Source organism: Carcharhinus amblyrhynchos, chromosome 1 (assembly GCF_965287045.1).
Source record: "Carcharhinus amblyrhynchos chromosome 1, sCarAmb.v2.hapA, whole genome shotgun sequence".
Lineage (NCBI taxonomy): Eukaryota > Metazoa > Chordata > Chondrichthyes > Carcharhiniformes > Carcharhinidae > Carcharhinus > Carcharhinus amblyrhynchos.
The window spans coordinates 25,622,790-25,646,530 of NC_137324.1; the positions used below are offsets into that span (position 1 = coordinate 25,622,790).

The 23,741-nt window shown below is 42.8% G+C and overlaps 1 protein-coding gene across 3 annotated transcripts in view; it reads right to left on the bottom strand.

Moving 5' to 3' along the window:
• ctbp1 (C-terminal binding protein 1) overlaps window positions 1–23,741 on the bottom strand; it is a 324,438-nt gene that overhangs the window by 295,565 nt on the left and 5,132 nt on the right. For 2 of the 3 annotated variants that reach the window (XM_080199863.1, XM_080199659.1), the window contains exon 2: window positions 6,551–6,727. The exons of the other annotated variant lie outside the window; for it this stretch is intronic. In XM_080199863.1, the coding sequence (XP_080055989.1) occupies window positions 6,551–6,599 (49 nt within the window). In that variant the 5' untranslated portion in view covers window positions 6,600–6,727. The remainder of the gene's footprint in view (window positions 1–6,550; window positions 6,728–23,741) is intronic. 3 annotated transcript variants of the gene reach the window in all.

Genomic DNA, 23,741 nt, shown 5'->3' on the forward strand with positions numbered 1-23,741 from the left:
GGGAATGTGGAACTGAGCCACGACAGATCAGCCATGATCTTATTGAATGGCGGGGCAGGCTCGAAGGGCTAGATGGCCTACTCCTGCTCCTAAATCTTATGTTCTTATGCACAGCCTCTGAACATAAACTGTCCCACCATTACCGAAGCTAGCTTCCTACTTGCGAGTGCATTCAAACAACAGCACATTTGTCACCAGGTATGCTCCATTTATATTGCAGGCAAATGCAGCACATGCAAAGCCTACACCTGAAGGATTTGTTTTCTTTATTCATTTGTGGGATATGGGCATCACTGGCTGACCAGCATTTTATTGCCCATCCCTAGTTGCCCTTGAGAAGGTGGTGGTGAGCTGCCTTCTTGAATCGCTGCAGTCCATGTTCTGTGGGTTGATCCCATTAGGGAGGGAATTCCAGGATTTGTAATAAAAAGCACTTGCATCAAGTCCCTGTATTTAGTCTGGAATAAGTTTGAAAAGCACAGTAATGGCTTGTAGAAGTCAATTGCAGGAAAAACATTCAAGGTTTTGACACAGATTTTAAAATTTTGATGGCATCTGTTCTTAGTTGACTGTAGTGGGATGATTCCAAGTTGGTGAAAAATTAGGTGATGCTTTGTAACACTGATGTGCACAAGAACATAAAGACTGATGTGGGAGGGAGCAGTGATAAATTGCCAAAATGGGAAGGAAAAGTCCAATAGTGTGATACAGAGTGGGACCTCATACAAATGATTAGATACTTGTAAATTTTTTGAAGCTGCAGTACGTTAGTTAGTCAGCAATTTTCTTTCTAAAAGTGAAGGCTGGACAAAGGAAAGAGCATTATTAAAATATGTGGGAAACAGTGTTTTAGTAAGCTGGAGAGTTCAACAAATTAAATGCCTAAACATGGCACGGTGGCACAGTGGTTAGCACTGCTGCCTCACAGTGCCAGGGACCTGGGTTCGATTCCTGGCTTGGGTCACTGTCTGTGTGGAGTTTACACATTCTCCCCATATCTGCATGGGTTTCCTCCAGGTGCTCTGGTTTCTTCCCACAGTCCAAAGATGTGCGGGTTACATGGATCGGCCATGCAAAATTGTCCCTTAGTGTCAGGGACTAGCTAGGGTAAATGCATGGGGTTATGGGGATGGGTGGGATTGGAGTTGGTGTAGTCTCGATGTGCCAGTTGGCTTCCTTCTGCACTGTAGGGTTCTGAAAGGTTCCCAGATCAGCCATTATCCTCAGGATTGTTTTAGATGGTAACCTGGAACATTTGGATGTCAACCCTGATCAGGAAGACAAGAATTACAAGCTGATAATTAGGGATCTGTTTATCTAATATTTCTGCCACACCAAATACTTGCCAGTACTGTTATCACTGTGGAATAAATCAAGAGATGTCATCTTAATTTCAAAAGCAATTGGTTACAGTTTGAGTTTGTCTGCAACATTTCTCTCTGGTGCAAGTATTTAAGCTGGCAGACAAGATTTATTCAGCAGATACAATTTTCACACATTTGCAAGACATGGTTTGATAAAACTTCTACACCTCAGGCTTTTAAAAATGAGATAAATAGCTGGCTGAATTGAGAGCTGTCTTGTTTAAAAGAAAGAGGAAATGATCAAATGGAGATGAATGGCAGAAATTGTGCCTGGGATGAAATCCCATGGAGGATTTTCCAGATCTCCAGCTGTTTGCACTTTTTGTAAATTACAGTTAGTTTTATTGCATCAAAACACGCTGTTTCACAAATCTGCTTTCCATAACTCTTCACTGCTGTGATTAATATTGTCTCAAATATTTGTCACAGAAGCACAAAATTCCGAGCGCACGCTGGAACGTGATGTAAAAAAAAATCAGCATTTCAGAATATAGCAGGACTGGGAAAGTGCAGCCTGGGAGGATTATCTAACTGTTAAATAACTAAATGAATTAATCTTAGCAACTGAAATGCATGGTAACAGAACGAGAGAAACTATTTTGCAATGCTGCACTTGGACCAATCCAATCTTCCTTTATCAACAAAAATACATGAACAAAAACAAGAGAGACATCTACAGCCCCTCAATAATAACTGGTATTCATATAGCACCTTGAACTCAGTTAAATGTCCCAGAACATTTTATCAGAGCATAATAGGGCAAACTTAGTGCTATAATTATGGCAAGTGGCCAAAAGCTCCATTGAAGAGCTAGGTTTTAAAGAGCATCTTAAAAGGAGGAAAGAGCAGAAGAGAGGAGGAGAGAACAGAGGAGAGAGGAGGGACAGCACAGTGGTTAGCACTGCTGCCTCACAGCTCCAAGAACCTAGGTTCGATTCCCACTTGGGTCACTGTCTGTGCGGAGTTTGCACGTTCTCCCCATGTCTGTGTGGGTTTCCTCCAGGTGCTCTGATTTCCTTCCACAGTCCAGAGAAGTGCTGGTTAGGTGCATTGGCCATGCTAAACTCTCCCTCAGTGTACCTGAACAGGCGCCGAAGTGTGGGGACTAGAGGATTTTCACAGTAACTTCACTGCAGTGTTAATGTAAGCCTGCTTGTGACACTAATAGATAAATATATATTTAGGGAAGGAATTCCAGAGTTTACAACCCAGATGGCTGAATACATAGCTACCAATGGTGGAGCAATTAAAACTGAGAATTCTCAAGGAGCCAGAATTAACCAACAGCACAGCATACCAAAGGTTGGAAAGATACCACTGATGTTGTATAAATTGCCCCATTGCAGATTACTTTATAGTTCCAGAACTAAATTACCTAAAAGTAAACCTACAGAAGGACAGATGGAGAATTCTGGAGGGGAATCATACTGACTGTTCAAGAGTATGTGGAGAGAGTAAAACATTTGCATGAATTTGGGCAACAGAGGTTTGATTTAATGAGGTGCACAGGTCATAAGTTATCGTTTTAAAAAAGGAAAGGCCGAATAATTGCATACAAATTGTGGGAGCTCATGATATTGATTCTGGAATTCAATATTCAGATATACACAAAGTTGGAGGAGAGCTTTTAATAAGTGCCTCACTGGGATGCATCAACATACAACACCACAGATTAAAGAAACAGAGGCTTCATCCTCTACTTAATTGAGTTTCTAACAAGATAAACTGAGTTATGTTGCTGTTGTGAGAACCAGGGTGGGATGGTAAGGGAGAATTGGGTGGGAAGTCTTCAGCAGAATGCTTTGGTATGCCTTTTGGTATGCCTTATGAGATCAAATAATGTCCTGGTCCTCTTGAATGCCTACACAGCATTGAAGATGCACAGTGTATCCTTTCATATCTAAAACAAAACAATTTCCACTTGTGTTTAATGCAAATAAAATGCAGTTTCTTTTTTCACAACTCGCTGCGGTAAAGATAGCTTCAGGTACAAAAGAAAATCTAGCGTTGCAAGATGTAGTTCATTTGCACAGTGCCCTTTATAAACTAACCATAGGACCAAAATACGTAATCATGCTCAAGTTATTTATATTCTGCATCATTAATGCTTTTCAAAATGAATGTCAACAAAATTAGATTTCTTCCAAATAGACGGCAACAACAGAAATGATCTTTTTTCTGCCTATCCCTGAAAACCTGGTCATATTTGGAGGGAAACCTCTGATAAAGTGCAGAATACACCTTCAGTTCTTTTTTAAGTACTTAATATTGGACTTCATGAGGCACTAACATCTGACAATAATAGCTGGCTCTGACAGGTTAGAATTGGGACAACAATGAGGGAGGTGTTTGGCTAGGCTGGCGGCCTATATGACAGTCTATTCTCCCACTAAGGCATGTATGTTGTAGGAACTGAATAAGAGATTGGTTCTCATTACAACTCCAGTGCTGCATCATCCTCTGGCAATCCAAAGTGACAAACTGGTACTGCCAAATGTCTTCAACTCTGCTGCAAACAAAGAAAAAAAAATCCCAAGCACAGATGTACCAACATCTGGGTTACTAATACATGGAGGTGTTTGACCATTAAAATCCTACAAAGCTTTCAAAAGACAGACAACTTCCATTTCAATGATTAGGGACTCATTTAGAAATATCAAATGATGCACTGGTTCAGCCTGGTATCTACCGACAGCATGCTCAGAGCGAAAACATAGTGTGTGCAAGCACTATGCCAGGACCAGAGGATGCACTCAGGTAGTAATTTCAGAATGGTGCTAACGGAGCACTGCATTGTTTGCCGTGTCATCCTTACAGGTGATGTTCAATCAAGACTCTGCAAGTATTTGAGTTGACATTAAATATTTCAAGACATCGTTTTGAAGAGGAAAAAATTCTCCCAATATCCTGGTCAACACCTAACTCAACTACCATCAACAGATAAAAGAGTAGCTAACTGTATGCAAGTAGATTGTACAGCTCAGAAAGATACCAAACTTGACTCCTGGTCTGTACTAACTTGGCTATTTTCAGTGGCCAGGGCATGAAAATTGGCCTAATGGTCCTTCAGCTGGGGTTAGGGACACCATTCGAGATTCTCACCTCTGAAGTCCTCTTAGTGACTCTTGCCAGAATGAGTGGCAACTGGATTATCATCAATTTTCCTTGTCATCAGCTGAATAAGCCACCTTCAATGGCTTTCTAGGCTCAGAACTGTGGAACAAGCATGCTAACATGGCAGGAGAATAGACCTAGTCTCTCAGGAACTTGCCCCGGTATGAGTCACTACAACGGGGGGGAGATCTGAGGAGAATAAGTCAAATATTCGGAAAACAAAAAACAAATTACAAATCCTAATTATAAGAAATTGTAGATGACTTGCAATGAACTGTAAGATTATCCACGTATCCTTTGATAAAAGTCACATTTTCCTATTTTTAACCATCAGTGTCTTGGGTCCTCCAAATACATTTGGATTTAAGGTTTAATAGAGTCATAGAAGTTTACAGTATGGAAACAGGTCCTTCAGCCCAACTTGTCCATGCCGCCCTTTTTTTTAAACAACTAAACTAGTCCCAATTGCCCCTGTTTGACCCATATCCCTCTATACCCATCTTAACCAATTAACTGTCTAAATGCATTTTAAAAAATAAAATTGTACCCGCCTCGACTACTACCTCTGTCAGCTTGTTCCAGACATTCACCACCCTCTGTGTGAAAAAACATAGAGCCTTTTGTATCTCTCCCCTCTGACCTTAAACCTATGCCCTCTAGTTTTACACTCCCCTACCTTTGGGAAAACATATTGACTATTTAGCTGATCTATGCCCCTCTGTACGTTATGGACCTCTATAAGTTCATCCCTAGGTCTCTTAACGCTCCAGGGAAAAGAGTCCCAGTCTATCCAACCTCTCTTGATAACTCAAAACCAGCAAATCCCAGCAGCACCCTAGTAAATCTTTTCTGCATTCTTTCTAGTTTAATAATATCCTTTCTATAATAGGATGACCAGAACTGTACACAGTATTTCAAGTGTGGCCTTACCAATGTCTTGTACAACTTCATCAAGACATCCCAACTTCTGTATTCGATGTTCTGACCAACGAAACCAAGCAAGTCGAATGCCTTCTTCACCACTCTGTCCACCTGTGACTCCACTTTCAAGGAGCTATGAACACGTACTCCGAGATCTCATTGTTCTGTAGCTCTCCCCAATGCCTTACCATTAATTGAGTAAGTCCTGTCCTCCAAATGTATCACTTCACATTTATCTAAATTAAACTCCATCTGCCATTCATCAGCCCACTGGCCCAATTGATCAAGATCCCATTGCAATTGGAGATAATCTTCTTCACTGTCCACTTTGCCACCAATCTTGGTGTCATCTGCAAACTTACTAACCATGTCTACTAAATTCTCATCCAAATCATTAATATAAATGACAAATAACAGTAACCCAGCACCGATCCCTGAGGCACATCACTAGTCAAAGACTTCCACTTTGAAAAACAATCCTCTACAACCTCCGTCTTCTGTCATCCAGCCAATTTTGTATCCATTTGGCTATCTCACCCTGAATCCCGTGAGATTCAACCTTATGCAACAACCTACCATGTGGTACCTTGTCAAAGGCCTTGCTAAAGTCCATGTAGACGATGTTGACTATACTGCCCTCATCTACCTTCCTGGTTACCCCTTCAAAAAACTCAACCAAATTTGTGAGACATGGTTTTCCACTCACAAAGCCATGCTGACCGTCCCTAATCACTCCTTTAAGTTTAGGTTAAAAATAAATACTCATCTTAGAAGTAGAACAACTCTGGAGTCAGAACTTAAACAGAAAAATGATATTTTGGCAACAAAAGTTTCTGGAATAAGAGACTGCCCAGAAAGACAGTTCCTGTAAAGCTGATTGACATGACAACATATTTGACAATTATTTACCCAAGCCATAAAGAAATGTTTTTAATCATTTGAATGTAAATACTCTCTGCTGCTTGAATTATTGCAGCACAATCAATCATGTCTTTACATAGGCAAATGCTGGAAAAATAAGAATCATACTCAAACTGTATAACTACACAGGAATTTTGTAGAACTATGGCGCAAACAATTATCCCAGTGACTAATGACTTCTGTGCACAAGTAACTTTGAATATATCATTTTGATCACTGTAACTTCCAACCTTCAAACATCCGATCTAGACGCAGCCGTTTTACTTTATGTCTGTCCATGAGCGACACGAGGACAGGGCTGAAGGGTCAGGGGTCGTCGCCACACCTCCTACTGCAGGGCTCCGAGGGGAAGAAACACAAATCCAATGGATATGATGCACTGAGATGTTTCAACAGCAATTCCTCACCTGCTAAGAAAAGAAAATGCATATGCTATTTTTCCCGATTGTATTTAGACTGCTGGAATTGATCGATCCATCTATCTTTCAAATTTTAAGTTAGATTTTTTTTAAAATGGTGTCACATCAAGCTCATGTGTCAGTTTTGGAATTAATTCATGTCAAATGATCTCTGAAGAACCCAAATGGTCTGCACAGGATTCTGCTGTGCTGCACTGATTTGGTAAAATATATTGCTGTTTAATTCCTCATGTAAAAACACCCACTTTGACAAGAAGATCAGTTACTAGCCAGGATTAACCCACAATGTGCGGAGGTGAGATCTACATCCTATTAAATAAACTTGGCAAACTTCTCTACACTGCACATCAATTCTACACATCTCACCTTCTTAAAAAGTTAAAAATTAAAGTTTATTTATTAGTCACAAGTAGGCTTACATTAACACTGCAATGAAGTTACTGTGAAAATCCCCTAGTCGCCACACTCCGGCACCTGTTTGGATACACTGAGGGAGAATTTAGCATGGCCAATGCACCTAAAACAGCACATCTTTTGGACTGTCAGAGTGGAATAAGTCATCCACTGTGGTGAGCGCTTATAAGTATACTGAGTAAAAAAGTAGACTGCATTAGGATACCTTTGACCTTGTATAATGTATGAAATGATACCTGAAACTTGTACATCTGATGTGCTAAGTGTAATTTTACAAGATGTAGATTTTAAATTTAAATGAGAACATGAGACTCCACACAGACAGTGACCCAAGCTGGGAATTGAACCTAGGTCTCTGGCACTGTGAGGCAGCAGTGCTAACCACTGTGCCACCACGCTACCCTGGCACCATATACTGGATACAGTATATTTAACCTATGAAAATAACCTAAGTAAAAATTAAGTAACATTTTTCATGTTACACTTCTGCAACAAACTTCATTTGTAATCAGCAATACATGCGCTGTCCCTGCCAAAGTGGAAATTTTCCAAATGGGGATTATCCACATATAGAACCCATAAAACCATAACAACATGGTGACATGTGTACAGGTTATGTGTACTGAGAATGCAATTTCAGATCACTTAATGAAACAATTACACTCAGTTACAATATAAGAATAAACTTGATGCTGTAAGTCAAGAGAGCCATTTACTTGATATTCAGGGTAATTTAAAACACTTACAATCCATGAATTACTCATGAAGTCACTGTTCTAATGTAAACTAACATGGAGAGCAATTTATGCACAGCAAAGGCCTGCATAAATAGCAAATTATTTAATTATTTCTTGGGGTGTGGGTGCCATTGCCTAGGCCAGCAATTATGGCCCTTGAGACAGAGATGGTGAGTCACCTTCTTGAACTATGACAGTGCACGTAATGTAGCTACCCCAACAGGACTATTAGGAAGGACATTCCAGGATCCTGATCCAGAAACAGTGAAAGATTAGTGATATAATGCCAAGTCAGTGTAGTGTGTGACTTGGAGAGGAACTTGCAGGTGGTGGGATTCCCATGCATCTGTTGACCCTGTCCTTCTAGGTGGTAGACATGGCAAGTTTGGAAGATGCGTTGGTGCGTTGCAGCAGTGTATCTTGTAGTTGTACATACTGCTGTTATTTTATCTATATTAAGAAGTCTCACAACACCAGGTTAAATCCATCAGGTTTATCTGGACTTACAAGCTTTCAGAGTGCTGCTCCTTCCTCAGGCGAATGGAGAGTTGGGTTCACAAACATGGCATATATATAGGCAATTGCAAGATAATGGCTGGAATGAGAGTCTTCACAGATAATCAAGTTTTTACAGTGTACAAGCAATGCAAATGGAGAGAGGGATAATCACAGGTTAAAGAGGTGAGAATTGTCTCAAGCCAGGACAATTAGTAGGATGTTGCAAGACCAGGCCAAATGGTGGGGGTTACATGTAATGTGACATGAACCCAAGATCCCATTTGAGGCTGTCCGTAAGTGTGCTTGGTTATAAGTTTCTGCTCGGCAACTCTGTGCTATCGTGTGTCTTGAAGGCCATCTTGGAGAACACTTACCCGAAGATCAGAGGCTGAATGCCCGTGACTGCTGAAATGTTCCCCGACAGGAAGGGAACACTCCGGCTTGGTGGTTGTCGTGCACCGTCCGTTCATCCATTGCCGTAGTGTCTGCATGGTCTCACCAATGTACCATGCCTTGGGACATCCTTTCCTGCAGCATATCAGGTAGACAACATTAACTGAGTCACAAGAGTATGTTCCGTGTACCTGGAGGATGGTGTTCTCATTTGTGATGGTGGCATCATGTTGATGATCCGTCATGTCTTGCAGAGGTTGCAGTGGCAGGGTTGTGTGGTGTCGTGATCGCTGTTCTCCTGAAGGCTCGGTAGTTTGCTGCGAACAATGATCTGTTTGAGTTGCGCATTTGTTTGGAGGCAAGTAGTGGGGGTGTGGGGATGGCAAGATGTTCATCTTCATCGATGACATGTTGAAGGCTTCGAAGAAGATGTCATAGCTTCTCCGCTCCGGGGAAGTACTGGATGACGAAGAGTACTCTGTCTGCCGTGTCCCGTGTTTGTCTTCTGAGGAAGTTGGTGCGGCCTTCGCTGTGTCGCATCGGAACTATCGATCGATCAGTCAAGGACCATATCCTGTTCTTATGAGGGCATCATTCAGTGACTGGAGGTGTCTGTTGCGATCCTCCTCATCTGAGTAGATTCTGTGTATATGGAAGGCTTGTCCGTAGGGAACGGCTTCTTTAATGAGTTTAGGGTGGAAGCTGGAGCAGTGGAGCATCGTGAGGTTATCCGTGGGCTTGCGGTACAGTGAAGTGCTGAGGTTACTGTCCTTGATGGAGATGCGTGTGTCCAACCACCTTTGGAGAATTGTCCATGGTGAGTCTAATGGTGAGATGGAACTTGTTGATGTCATCATATACTTGTTTCAGTGATTGTTCGCCATGAATCCAAAGGAAGAAAATGTTATCGATGTAGGCTGAAGGTCCTGTTTGAACTTGTGCACAAAGGTATTGGCATATTAAGCTGCGAATTTGGTCCCCATGGCTGTTCTGTGTGTCTGAATGAAGAACTGGTTGTTGAAGGTGAAGACGCTGTGGTCCAGGATGAAGCGGATGAGTTGTGGAATTGCATCTGGAGATTGGCAGTTGTTGGCGTTGAGTACTGAGGCTATTGCAGCAATGCCATCGTCATGGGTGGTACTAGTGTAGAGCGCTGAGACATCCATTATGACGAGGAGTGTTCCTGGTTCAACTGCTCCATGGGTGCTGAGTTTCTGTAAGAAGTCTGTAGTGTCATGACAGAAGCTGAGAGTTCCTTGTACAATGGATTTCAGGATGCCTGACTTAGCCAGAGAATTTCTCACACAGGGTCCCATTGCCAGATGTGATGGGACAGCCAGGGATGTTGGCCTTGTGGATCTTCGGGAGGCAGTAGAGATCTCCAACACGGGGAGTACATGGGATGGGAGCATGGAGGGTGCCCTGAAGGTCCGGATCAAAGGTCTTGATCAGTCTGTTGAGTTGGCAGTTGTGTTCTTTGGTAGGATCTGCGGGTAATTGTCCGCAGCATTTTATTATACAAGCTAACCTCTCCAGCGGACTCTGAGGGTGTACCAAGACAATAGGTACCTGGAATAGGGTCATCAACATGGGTGATATCTCTTTTAGAGGCTAATGATTAGGGAATTGTAAGGCACAAAACAAAAGCCAGATTCAAACATCAGATACACGTCCTTTGATGAAATCACTGTGAGGAAAGGAGGTTACATGACTCTAGTGATCATTTTCAAATCTCTGTATACAATTGAGAACTCAGAAGTAGGCCAGTCTGCTGATTTATTTCTATCTTGTTTATCTGGAGGCTACTGGCCAGTGCCAAGCAGAACAAAACACTGAATGTCAACCTCATCTCACTGCATCTTTAAGGATGGGGATCCTTGTGGAACCTTCACCTGCATTTACCTGTCCACCGCCATTCAAGACTAGATGGGGCAGGGCTGTGGAGTTTAGATCTGGTCTGTTGGTTGTAGGTTTGCTTAGTTCTATCGCATGCTGTGTCCATTGTTTTGCGTGCAAGTAGTCTTGTGTTGTAGCTTCACCTGGTGGGCACCTTATTTTTAAGTACCCTGATGTTGCTTTTAATATTCCCTCCTGCACTCTTCACTAAACTAGAATCGATCCCATGGTTTGGTGGTAAGGGTAGAGTGGCGGGGTGTGTGCCAGGTGATGAGACTGTGGTTGTATACAAATTCTGCTGCTGCTGATGGCCCCCAGCACTGATCTCATTTAGCACAGTGTTAGTGCCACATAACAAGATGGAGAGTATCCTCAGTGTGAATACGGGATTTTGTCTCACCAAGGTCTATCTGGTGGTCACTGCCACTGAAACTGTCATGGAATGATGCATTTGCAAACAGTAGATTGGAGAGCATGAAGTCAAGTAGGTTTTCCCTCTTGCTGGTTCTCTCGCCACCTGTCGCAGACCTGGGGCAGGATTTTCCAGCTGCACTTGCCCGAAGACTGGAGCATCCCACCCGAGGTAATGGACCCTGCATAGTCCTGTCTACCCGCTACAATTCCCATGGCGGGCGGGACAGGAAAATTCCACCCCATATCTAGAAGCTATTTCTTTTATTACTCAGCTAAGTCAGTCTGCGTGATGGACATTGAAGTCCCCCACCAGCACCCTCTCAGCACCCTCTCCACCCTCAGTGCATCCTCCAAATGGTGTTCCTCATGGAGGAAGCTGGTATCCAGTGGGGGGTTCCCCTGTCCATGTTTGAACTGATGCCATGAAACTTTATTGGGTGCACAGTTGATGAGGAAGACTCCAAGGTTTACTCAGTCCTGACGATATCGCTGGGACAGGACATTTGCAGGGATGGTGATGGTCGTGTCTGAGACATTGTAAGGTTTGATTCTGTGAGCGTGACTATGTCAGGTTGTTGCTTGGCCAGCTTCTGAGACAGCTCGCCCAGTACTGGCTGAAGCCCTCAGATATCAGTAAGAAACAGGTGTCAAGGTTCACAGGATTGAGTATGCCACTGCCAAGGTGGGCTTTCTGGGCCATTGAGCGGTCAAGTTTGTGGTTCTGGAGTCAGGTCAGGCCAGATCAGATAAGGATGGCAGATTTCCTTCCCTAAGGGCATTAGTGACTTTTCATTAGACTTCAAGTCCTGATTAATAATTAATTGAATTTAAATTTCTCCATTCCACCATGAACCCAAGCGCCCCCCCCCCAAGACCGCCCCACCACCCCCTCCCCACCCCCATCACCCCCTCCCCGCCCCAAGCATTTATCCAGGCCTGGCATGACCGCTTCATCACCACCGCCTCCCCAGTTACTGAAGGCACAAAGCCTGCCCTATCCATTGGGAACTAATTTTGTAAGATGGTCTTCCAACATATGTTAAGGTGCTCATTATCACCTTCAAGCAGCTTCTAGCCTGTTTTAGGCATTCTCCCAGGACTCCAAATAAATTGGTTCACACAAGTTGAGGAATGAGCTAATATACAGGTGGGCTAGGTTGTGTACTTTTGAGCCCATTCTACCTTCAGAAAACAGGCACAAGGCATACGAATTCCGACCAAAAGAGATCTGAAATTTAAATTAGATTGATTTCGCATGGATTCAACATGCAGCAAAATCTCTAAATACAAAGAAGAGGAGGTTTTATAAAGTTACACTTATATGAAACCCTGGTGGGACCTTTCCCAAAATTCTCCTGTCTTGCCCGCCTTGGGAATTGTAGCAGAGGAGACAGAAAACTTTGGTGGACCTTTTCAAGGTCCATTGAGCTTGAGCAGGAATTTTCAATCTTAAGGCACGCATGGATGGAGAATCCCACCCTCTGTTTTGAATAATTTGTTCAGTTCTGGACACTGCACCTTGGGAAGAGTATATCAGCCTTGTAGGGACATAGAGCAGATTCAGTGGAATGATTTTGGGACCAAAAAGGTTAAATCTTGAGCACAGGTGGCATGTGCATGGCTTATGTTCCTTTGAGTACAAAAGGTGACCTAATTGAGCTGTTTCTAGTGAATAAAAGTGTTAAGATGGATAAAGAGGGACAGTTTCCCGTGGTAGCAGAGGACAGAAAAAAAGGGACATAACCGAATGAGAATTTGGCTGTTCAGGGGATGACATCGGGACGGGCTTCATACAAAAGGCAGTGAAAACCTGGAACTCATTCCCTCTAAAGGCCGTTGAGGTTCCGTCCTGTAACAATTTATAAACTGAGATTGATAAAAATTTTTGTTGGGTTAGGAAACCAAGAAGAATTGATCGAGGCAAGATACAGATCAGCCCTAATCTAATTGAATAGCACAACAAGCTCGAGGGGCTGAATTCGACATTACTGCACCATTACACAACAAAATTAAAATATAAACATTAACAGCAAAGATTTAATTTATTCATCCATATTCAATTGGATTCAATAGCGTAACTTTCACTATATTATATACAGACATATATTCATTTATTATGTGCACAGTTCAATGTACTCAGACAATTTTAAAGTAATGACTAAATGGTTGTTTAACGCTGAGTAATTAATTGTGTTCCCATGCAATATCTTGCTTTGCAACTGGTGATCAAATCAAACACAGGAGGAACATACGTTGCAAATGAAATTTGTGCGTTGGGGGTGGGGCTGGGAGAATACATTGTGTCTGTCTAAAAATGCTGAAAAAAATCATAACTTCCCCTGTACTTAAAAACAAGTCATTTACAGTTTTCTGCTGAAATAAAAAGAAATAAAACAGCTATGTTTTATTCTGGGTATTCACTTGCGTGCACTTAGTTTTGGCCAGCTAGGCAGGGATCCAGGTGGAAACAAACTTATCCAAATTCACAGTTTACAACAAAAATGACTGAAGAAATTAAATCGCCTCCATTTTCCTGATGCAGGCTGCACTCTCTACTCCACTTTGTCTATCTGGGGAGTGCTTCATCATAGATTTGCCGCATCCAAGACTTGTGGAGTTTTAGGGTTACGCAAGGTTACTGTTGAAGTCTAACTGGCTAAAAATCTGGCACTTTACCAGTGTGAAATACTCATATCTCAAAGCACTTCATGGAGTCGCGGACATCAAAGTTACAACATGGTGCTAGCATGTCAGGAAACAAAATAAAATGCCCTTTCTCTTCAGCATTCCTTAGTTCCTTTGTTACTAGCTACGTGAGTAAATCCTGAACATCATATGCATGGATTTTAATCAGGGAACAATACAATTCTGCGTTCCTTTGTGAGTTAGAAGTGATAGTAAAAAACTTGGAGTGAAGTAGGGCCAGAAGGCGGCCCACCAGCACCTTCAGCCTGTTTGCCTTTCAATTAACTCATGGCTGATCTGCAACAATTCTTGATATCCTTTGGTTAACAAAAATCTATCTATCCCAGATTTAAAATTAATAATTGATCTTGCATCAATTGCAGATCAGAGTTACAACTTTTACCACCCTTTCTGTGTAGAAATGTTTCCTAGTTTCACACTCGAAAGGTCTGGCTCTAATGTTTCAACTATGGTCCCAATCCAAAGACGGTACTCTCCCACTCTGAGACTAAGCACGGCGAGGGGACAGCTCCAGCAGCATTTTTCCCACTGGCCGGAATGGCAAGATCCCGGCCAGATTCTGTATGTGGAACCTCATTAACTATGCACAGGCAAGCTCCCCTCTGAATCTCTTGACAGGCCTGCCCGCCATTAGCTAGCGGTTTTGAAGGTCCCAGTGCCATATTTAAACACCAATCCAACACACTGATATCACCCTTTCCAGCCCAGCTACCCTCATCAAACCGTGCAAGATGTCAGCAACCCACAGGGAAAGGACAGCCTCAGGAAGTCAGTTCCTGGAATCAACCACCTTCTTCCCAAGCCTATTACCTGCCAGGCACCCATGCTCCATTTAGACCTCTACCTAACAAATCCAGAGTCTTCATTCATCCCCTTCCAGCAAACAATGGTTTCCTTTTGATCCGCCTTGTTTGTGAGCTTTTCAGCAGCCTTGTTGGGGTCCAGCTTCCCTCTCGTCAGTCTTCCCTCTGCCTTCCATTGTTTTGTCTTTTTCATTCCCCTCCCCAGCCTCTCTCCTTGCCATCGTGAGCCTTCACCCTTCTCCTTCCCCAATACTTGGTTTCGTTTGACAGAATATTGAATGCAGGAGTTGGGACGGCTTGTTCAAGTTGTACAAGACATTGGTAAGACCACACTTGGAATACTCTATACAGTTCTGGTCACGCTATTATAGAAAGGATATTTTAAACTGGAAACAATGCAGAAAAGATTTATAGGATGCTACTGAGACTTGATGGTTTGAGTTATAAAGAGAGGTTGGATGGACTGGGCCTTTTTTCCCTGGAACATAGGAGGCTGAGGGGTGATCTTATAGAGGTCTATAAAATAATGAGGGGCATAGATCAGCTGGATAATCAACATTTTTTCCCAAAGGCAAGGGAGCTTAAGACTAGAGGGCATTGGTTTAAGGTGAGAGGGGAGAGATACAAAAGTGCCCAGAGGGGCAATTTTTTCATATAGAGGATGGTGAGTATCTGGAGCTGCCAGAGATAGTAGTAAAGGCAGATACAATTTTGTCTTTTAAAAAGCATTTAGCCAGTTACATGGGTAAGATGGGTATAGCGGGATATGGGCCAGATGAAGGCAATTGGAACTAACTTAACGTTAAAAACTGGGCAGCATGGACAAGTTGGGCCGAAGGGCCTGTTTCCCTGCTATGAATCTAACCCCTTGCACAGCACCCCCTCGTCTTCATTAGGCTCCCCCACCTCACACTCTATTCCCGATTGAACCTTGAACATTTGCTATGGGCGCTGCATGAGCCCCACAGCATAGAGGATTCCGGATAGACACTAGCATCAGGGGATGAAGACCCCTATACTCCCCAGGTTGATTAGGCTCTGATGTTTGAACCTCTCAATTGCAGTTCAATAAAGGAGACACAAGTTCTACTTCTTCATAAACTGTACTGTTTATGAAGGCACCATACAGGGATACAAAAAGGTCCATGGGCCCAGCTCAACACAGTGCTGTCCATGAAGACAAGCTCAGCATGGAGATGGAGGGGAGAGCAGGAACTGACAGAGTGGTAAACAGAGTTGGTCTGGACCAGCACAGCATTAAGGCAGAAAGGCATTGTTGCACTCACCTCAAAGTCTCTCGTAAACTGAGGGCTGTCTTCTACACACCACTTTTGATCAACCGGATCTTAGACTGATGTAATTTCACACTGGTGTGATGTATGTTTGGAAGGCCTAATGGAATGTCTGCGACTAACTGTTTTAATGAGTATTCATGCGATGCAAGTGAATGCAAATGGCGTTCATGCCATCAACCAGCTAAAAGTGCGGCCCACCATTGGGAGAACTGCAACATGATTTACACTAACAGGTTTCTAACTTTTTGGCTCCCGCTAGATTCCCCGCTCCTGCCCGCCACCAAGTGGGAGAATTTGGTCCATAGATTTATCAATTAGAGGAAATAGTATCTTCTATCCACATTATTCATTTCCTTCGACATCTTGAAAATTCCAATTAATTCCCCTGTTAACCTTAGAAATTCCAGGGAATAAGCTGGGACAGGTAGCAGCTGTTGTGTGGAGATTGAGAGACTCATATGGCACATTGCCTAACTGATGACAAGATGCAAAGATATTGAAAAGGAGGTCCACAAAGCCCGGTTTGAAGGATAGAATTGGATGTTAGGAATGGGCCTACAGGCCTTCCAATTAAGTCCTAATTTGTAGAAGTCATTGATATGTAAAGGGGTTACAGGTGGCACTGGGTGTTCATGGAGAATTGTACGTGGAGTTGGATCAAAGAAATAAAAGGTAGTTTATGAAGAACTCGTGTCTCCTTTACTGAACTGCAACCGACTCAAACATCAGCGCCTAATCAAATAGAATTTTACACCGAGGCTTATAAGGAGATATCAGGATAGGGGATGAAAAGCTGTTCAAATCAGTTTTCAGAAATGCCTCAGGAGGAGGAGAGCGAGGTATAGAGAGTTTTACAGAGAGAATTCCAGAGGTTATTGCCTAGACACGGACACCCACAATAAAGTGACTGTATTCAGGGACACACCGGATTCAGGACTGCATGAATGCAGAGGTCTTGGAGGGTTGCAGGAGCAGAAAAGCTTACAGAGATAGGGGAGAGTTTTGAAAACAGGGCTGAAGAGTTCAGTGTTTAAACATAAAGAAGGAGCAAAGCAATAAAAAGTAGAGTCTAACTGAAATGTTTAGCTAAGTGCTGTGTCACCAGCAATAAATGACTAATGGTTGCTTGGAATAGAATCATAGAATCCCAGCAGAAGGAGGCCATTCGGCCCACTGAGTCTGCACCAACTCCGACAGAGCCTCTTACCCAGGTCCTATCCACGTAACCCCACATATTTACTCTGCTGATCCCCTAACCTACAAATTTTTTGGGACTCTGAGGGACAATTTAGTGCGACCAATCCACATAATCTTTGGACTGTGGGAGGAAACCAGAGTACTGGAGGAAGCCCACGCAGACACGGGGAGAACGTGCAAACTCTACACACACACAGTGACCCGAGGCCGGAATTCAGCCTGGTTCTCTGGTGCAGTGAGGCAGCTGTGCCAGCCACTTTGCCACTGTGCCAAATAAGGCAGCAAAGCAAGACCATTTCCATGCAGAAAACTGGTGCCAAAAAAATTGACACCAATTTTAAATCTAAACCTTTATTTTGTTCAAACATTGTTATTTCTGCAAAATGTTGGATATATTTCAACATGCCATCCAGACTATCAATATCATTCCAAATTATAATAGGATGAGCTCAATCGCTTCACGAACCCTCCAAGTACATCACTTGACTGCGCATATATAAAAGAGAATTGTCTGACAGCCAAAATAAACTTGCAATTCAACTAGAAATTTTACACTAGAGGAATATAGCACAAAAACCTGCACACAAAAAGGGTTTCATGCTCCGAGCTCAACAAAGTAAACAAAGCATCACGTCACAGAAGTATCAGTTGCTTGCAAAATGAGAAATGCGAAGCTATCAGCAAACTAATACTTGGCACCACTTTTTTCTCATTAATCTTAAAGATTGTGTGATCCTAGAAGAATTGTGGATACTCCTCTACCAAGTACCAAAACAATTAGATTTTTAATCAACCTTTCAGCAAAGAGTGGCTTGAATCAATCACTACATGAAAGTGAATATAAAAGAGGTTATGTACGTTGTCTAGAAAGAACAAAAAGCACACATTTATTCCTGTCTGTATTCAGAGGATAAAACATAACAAATGTTTACTGCATACTTAACAGTTAAAAATCTCACGTTGCTATCAGGCACAATTGCCATTTTGCCCAATGCCTTTATTTTTAACTACTTGAATACAGTATAATTACTGCTTCATAATGATTCGAAGTATTTTGAAATCCACCCAACATTTGGCAACTCTGGTTCATGTCATTCCAGAATAAAAAATAGTCAGTGCAGACAGAATAAATATTTCAAAATGATAAACGAGCAGCATGCCAGCTCTTACAAGCCTGTAACAGAAATTACTGTTCTACCTCCGAACCAGGGAAAATATACGGCTCCTGCTGAGCACTTGCTTTTGATTGACGGAAGGGGAGAAGGGAAGAAACAAATACGTCACTGTTAAGGTTCGACGAGCTTAACCTATCCCTCTTGGCACAAACTGATTGTTGAAGCAATTATCTGATGTTCCACCTCTGCAAATCACACATTGTTCAATGCAAATTTGACATTTGTTGCAGTGGCAAAGTTGCAGCGGCTCATTGACACAATATGTTAGAAAGTGGACGTGCAGAAATAAAAAAGCATCGACGTTTCTCGTGTTGAAAAGTAGAGGTACTTCAGCACTACTTCAAAAGGAAGGAACTGCAGTCTCTGTGCACCTCCTAGCTGCTGGAGTATGATTATCAGCAAAAGGCAGTGGGTGGCCTGCCATCTCGCATGGAAATTGGGCTCTGATGCACTGAGGCTTAAAAAAGTAAAAGGTAAAATATCTGTTTCTTACATACAACATTGTCAGTCAAAAATATAAATAAATCCCTTCTCAGTACACAACTCAGCACTTGTGTTTACAAAATACTACTTGTCAATTAATTTGTTACGAAATATTCTTTCTTGACAAACTCGTTGAACAGTAAGTAGTTCAGTGCCCAAAAGGGTAACGGGACAATTTCTTTTCTGAAATAAAATCTTTTGTTTACGATCGGCCTCACAAAACAAAAATGCTCATGTACCCTTCATGCGCATTGCTAGTCTGTGTCACAATACAGTCTTCTTCATGTTTCCAATGGTCGATGCTGTATTTACTTTCGTCAACTCTAATTTTGCAAACACAAAACAAGCATCTGGATTTAGCATTTACATTTACTGCTTTGTTCTCTTTGAAGACTTCACAGAGCCTTCCAGGCATCATGAACCAAAGATCTATAATCCACTGGCATTTTCTTAATCATCCAACTAATAGAATCATTGATGACAAGAAAAATACGGTTACAAGATGCCCTCAGAGACCGAATGACAGTGATATGGGGGGAGAAAACACATTTTCCTATTCTTGGATCTGTGTTCAACTGAGTGGTTCAACTGCAAAGCACATCCCCAATCACCACCTAAACCATTTCCCACTCCGCCCCCCCCAACCCTGCCACACACCTTCCCCCTCCACCTCCGCCTTCCAAGGACCAGTTCTTTGTTGTGATGAATTCACAGCACAAAGCAATAGTTCTACAACTGCTGTCTAAGGACAGGGACTTCCGAAGCCCATGCAGGCAGGCTTGAAGGCAGCAGCAGGAGGAAATTTAGATATGCAAGAGTTGCTCTGAAGTGTTCCTGCCTCTGAGCAATCTTGATCATCGCTGGCAATATCCTCATCCCCCCCATTCCCCCATATCTCTTGATCTCTTTAGCCCCAAGAGCTACATCTATTATCTTCTTGAGATCAGACAATGTTAACATGTAGATTAAATAATACTCACTCAATCTTAGATGTATTGATTGACCGAGATTCCACTGCTCTCTGGGGTTGTGAATTTCAAAGATTAATGAGCCTCGGAGAAGAATTGCTCCTTGCTGTTTTAAATGGGAATTATCACCTGGTTGCAGCTCCCCCCACAGCATCTATCCTGTTGAACCACCACAGAACCTTACTTGTTTCTTTAAGATCATTCTCTATTCTTCTAAACTCCAATGAGAAAAGGCCCATCCTGCTCAACCTTTCTTCATGAGGCATCCCCTTCAACCACGACTCAACCTAGTAGGCGTTTTCTGAATGTCCTCGAAGGCAAATACATCCCTCCTTAAATAAGGAGATGGAAAATGTACGCATACTCCAGGTGTGGTCTCACCAATATCCTGTACAGTTGCAACAAGCTAGTACTACTGAAAATGTCCCCAATGTGCAAGTATTTTTAAAAATAGTTAAGATTCCATTCAAATGAGATAGTTTGTAAAGAAGGGTGAGGAATGAAATTGGAACTAACAAAAAAACAGAAAGTGGAAATCTTAAAATGGTGCAGTTAAATTTGAAAAGGGACACAGAACAAAAACGGTTATTCTAAATCTCGGGGGGAATTTTCTCAAAATATGTCCAAGCTGGCTCTGACTGAAAATGGAATCTTTCCAGAAACACAGCTGTGTTTTCAGACCAGGGTTTCAGGCACTTAATGCACAGAAAACCTGGGGGCATGGTTAATGCCATCATTCAGGTGGGGTGGAGCCTGACAGAGACAGCAAGGCCAGCTCCACAGGGATCAAGCTGCCATCTTTGAAGGGTGTCCCATTTAAAGTAAATAGCCCAAACCTTCCCACTAACGTGGAGGCCCATCCCCACAAGCATCAGGGTAACCACTCCCCACCACACAAGTGTCAGGGGCAACCCTGCTCCTCCCGACCTCAATAGTAGTATTGGCAGTACTGCAGCCATTTTCTCCCTTTCAAAGATATATCGCCCCAGTTATACTGCTGGCTTTGGGGTTCTCCCTGCCCCCCACCCCCAACACACATGAGGGAAACCCCTCCAATGGAGTAGAGTCACTCCCGGCAGACCCTGTCTGTCACCAGCCCCTTCATGTGCTGGCAATGCCCAGCCTTGTCTCTCAATCCTGCGGGCGTCCAGGAGGCTCTGTGACTCCAGTAATGGTGAGGTGCCCTTTAATTATATTAAAACGTACTTTGATTCACAGAAATCAGGTTCGAGTCCTTGCTGATCACGTCACTGGCGGCAGCTGGGGATTGGGAGTGGGGGGAAAGGGTGGAGATCTCAAACTGAACTTATGCAGACGCCAATCCAGTTTTTGGCTGCTGCTGGAATTTAGCAGCCGTCATGTAACTTGCACCTGCAGCAAATGAGGCCGTGAGATCTCACGTCTAGTCTACGATAGGATATAGGATTGCTTCACATTGCTGATGGCTGCCAGAAGTGGAAACTTGGTCGTGTTATAAAATCTAACCTCATCCATCCCTTTTATCATTTCAAACACCACCATTCTACCCCTGCCACCACCCCCTCCCCTTCTCCATTTAACCTAATCCCCAACAAAACTGCCTCTTGGTTGGATTATGAATTCAATTTGGATAGTGCAGTTGTGGTCAGGGAAAAATAATCTTCTGCAATAAATGATCTCCTTTATTGTAATGTATGATTATCTTTAACGGTGTATACCATCTAACTTAATCTGTATTACTTCCGATCTCATCTTTCATTCAAAATGGGTGATTAATTAATGCATTTATCCAATCTGTGCATTACATATCTGTCTTTAGCAGGCAGGATTAAGGACGATCCCAAGGCTTTTTATGTGTCTACAAGGAGGAAGATGTTAGTAAAGGAAAGGGTAGGTTCACGCAAGGAAAGTGGAGGGAATTTATGTGTGGAGTCAGATGAGGTGTGTGAAGTCCTTGACGAGTATTTTGCATCAGTATTCATAAAGGAGAAGGATGGAGTGGATGTTGAGTGGAGAAAGGAGGATGTTGACATTCTAGGATGTGGTGGGATAAAAAGGGAGGAGATTGGAGGTTTTGAAAAACGTTAAGATGGACAAATCCCCAGGGCCAGATAAGGTCTATCCCAGAATACTAAGAGAGGCTCAGGAAGAAATTGCTGAGGCCTTGGCCAAAATCTTTGTATCCTCTTTCGACATGGACGAGGTACCAGAGGACTGGGGAGTAGCTAACATTATTCCTCTATTTAAGGAGGACAGAAGAGACAATCCAGGAAATTGCAGGCCTGTGAGCCTTACATCAGTGGTAGGGAAATTATTGGAGAAGATTCTTAGGGACAGGATCTATATCTGAGTGCACATCCCCAGTCCCTTCACTCCACCACTGTTGGCCATCTCCTTACTGATATAGAGCATAAAGCTGTGGAATGCCCTCCCTAAAGCCCTCTGTCTGTCCACCTCCCCATCTTCTTTTAAAATTCTCCTTAAAACCTACTTCTTGGACCGAGCCTTTTGTCACACATCTGAATATCTTCTCCTTTAGCCTGGTGTTGACTTTATGTTAAAAACAGTTCATAAATGCAAGTTGTTTTTGCAGATAGTGTGCATGGGAAAAAGCTGTATTCCAGTTTACAGGGGGTGAGGTTTGGTTTCAGGAGTGGTTTGTGGTGCAGAATGAGAAATATCCGAAAAAAGTAACTCATAATTCCACCACATTTAGACAGCATCAAATGGATGATCATTATAATAAAATTGTTGATCTCCAGTGAGAGAATGCACTTTTACTAATAACACCAATATTCAGATTTACTGTGTACAGATCATGCATTCTTCGCAAATACAAAGAACAAAGAACAGTACAGCATAGGAGCAGGCCCTTCGGCCCACCAAGTCTGTGCCAACACAGATGCCTCTCTAATCTAATATTTTTCTTGCCTCTATGTGGTCCATATCCCTCTATTCCCTGTCTATTCATGTATCTATCCAGATGTCTCTTGAATGTTGTTATAGAATCTGCTTCCACCACCTCCTCTGGCAGTGCGTTCCAGGCATTTACCACCCTCTGTGTGAACAACTTGCCCCTGACATCGCTTTTAAACTTTCCCCCTCTCACTCTCAACCTATGCCCCTGAGTAATTGACCCTTCAAACCTGGGAAAAAGATCTAACTATCCACTCTATCCAAGCCTGTCATAATCTTGTAAACCTGTCAGGTCCACCGTCATCCTCTGATGCTCCAATGAAAAGTCTGTTCAACCTTTCTTCATAGTCCATATCCTCCAAACAAGGCAACATCCTGGCAAATCTCTTCTGCGCGCTTTCCAATGCATCAACATCCTTTCGGCAGTGTGGTGACCGGAATTGTATAGACTGAATAGACTGGGCTTGTACTCGTTAAGAGTTTAGAAGGATGAGGGGAGATCTCATTGAGACATATGAGATGATGAAAGGGTAGAGGTGGAGAGGTTCTTCCCGCCCAGAAACGACAGCAGAACTAGAGGGCACAGCCTCAAGATAAGGTGGGGGGCAGTTTGGAACGGAGTTGAGGAGGAATTTCTTCACTCAAAGGGTGGTGAATCTCTGGAATTCTCTGCCCGTTGAAGTGGTTGAGGCTACCTCGCTAAATATATTTAAGACACGGGTAGATAGGTTTTTGGTAGGCAAGGGGATTAAGGGTTATGGGGAGAAAGCGGGGAAGTGGAACTGAGCCACTTCAGATCAGCCATGATCTTATTGAATGGTGGGGCAGGCTCAAAGTGCTAGATGGCCTACTCCTGCTCCTATTTCTTATGTTCTTATGTACACAATACTCCAAATGCGGCCTAACCAAAGTCTGCAACATGATATAGAAGAGCTGGTGAATGTTACAAGAAAGGAAGGGCGAAGATCATGAATGATTTGAAAGAAGGGTGAGAATTTCAAAGTAGAAGTGGGGAAATGGGAGGGAGGAACTTAAAGCAATCACCAAAACTAGAGAAAATTTGGACACAGAGGGCGGTATTTTGGTATTTTACCATTTTTAGTCTAAGGGCTGGGTGGGTGTGGAGCT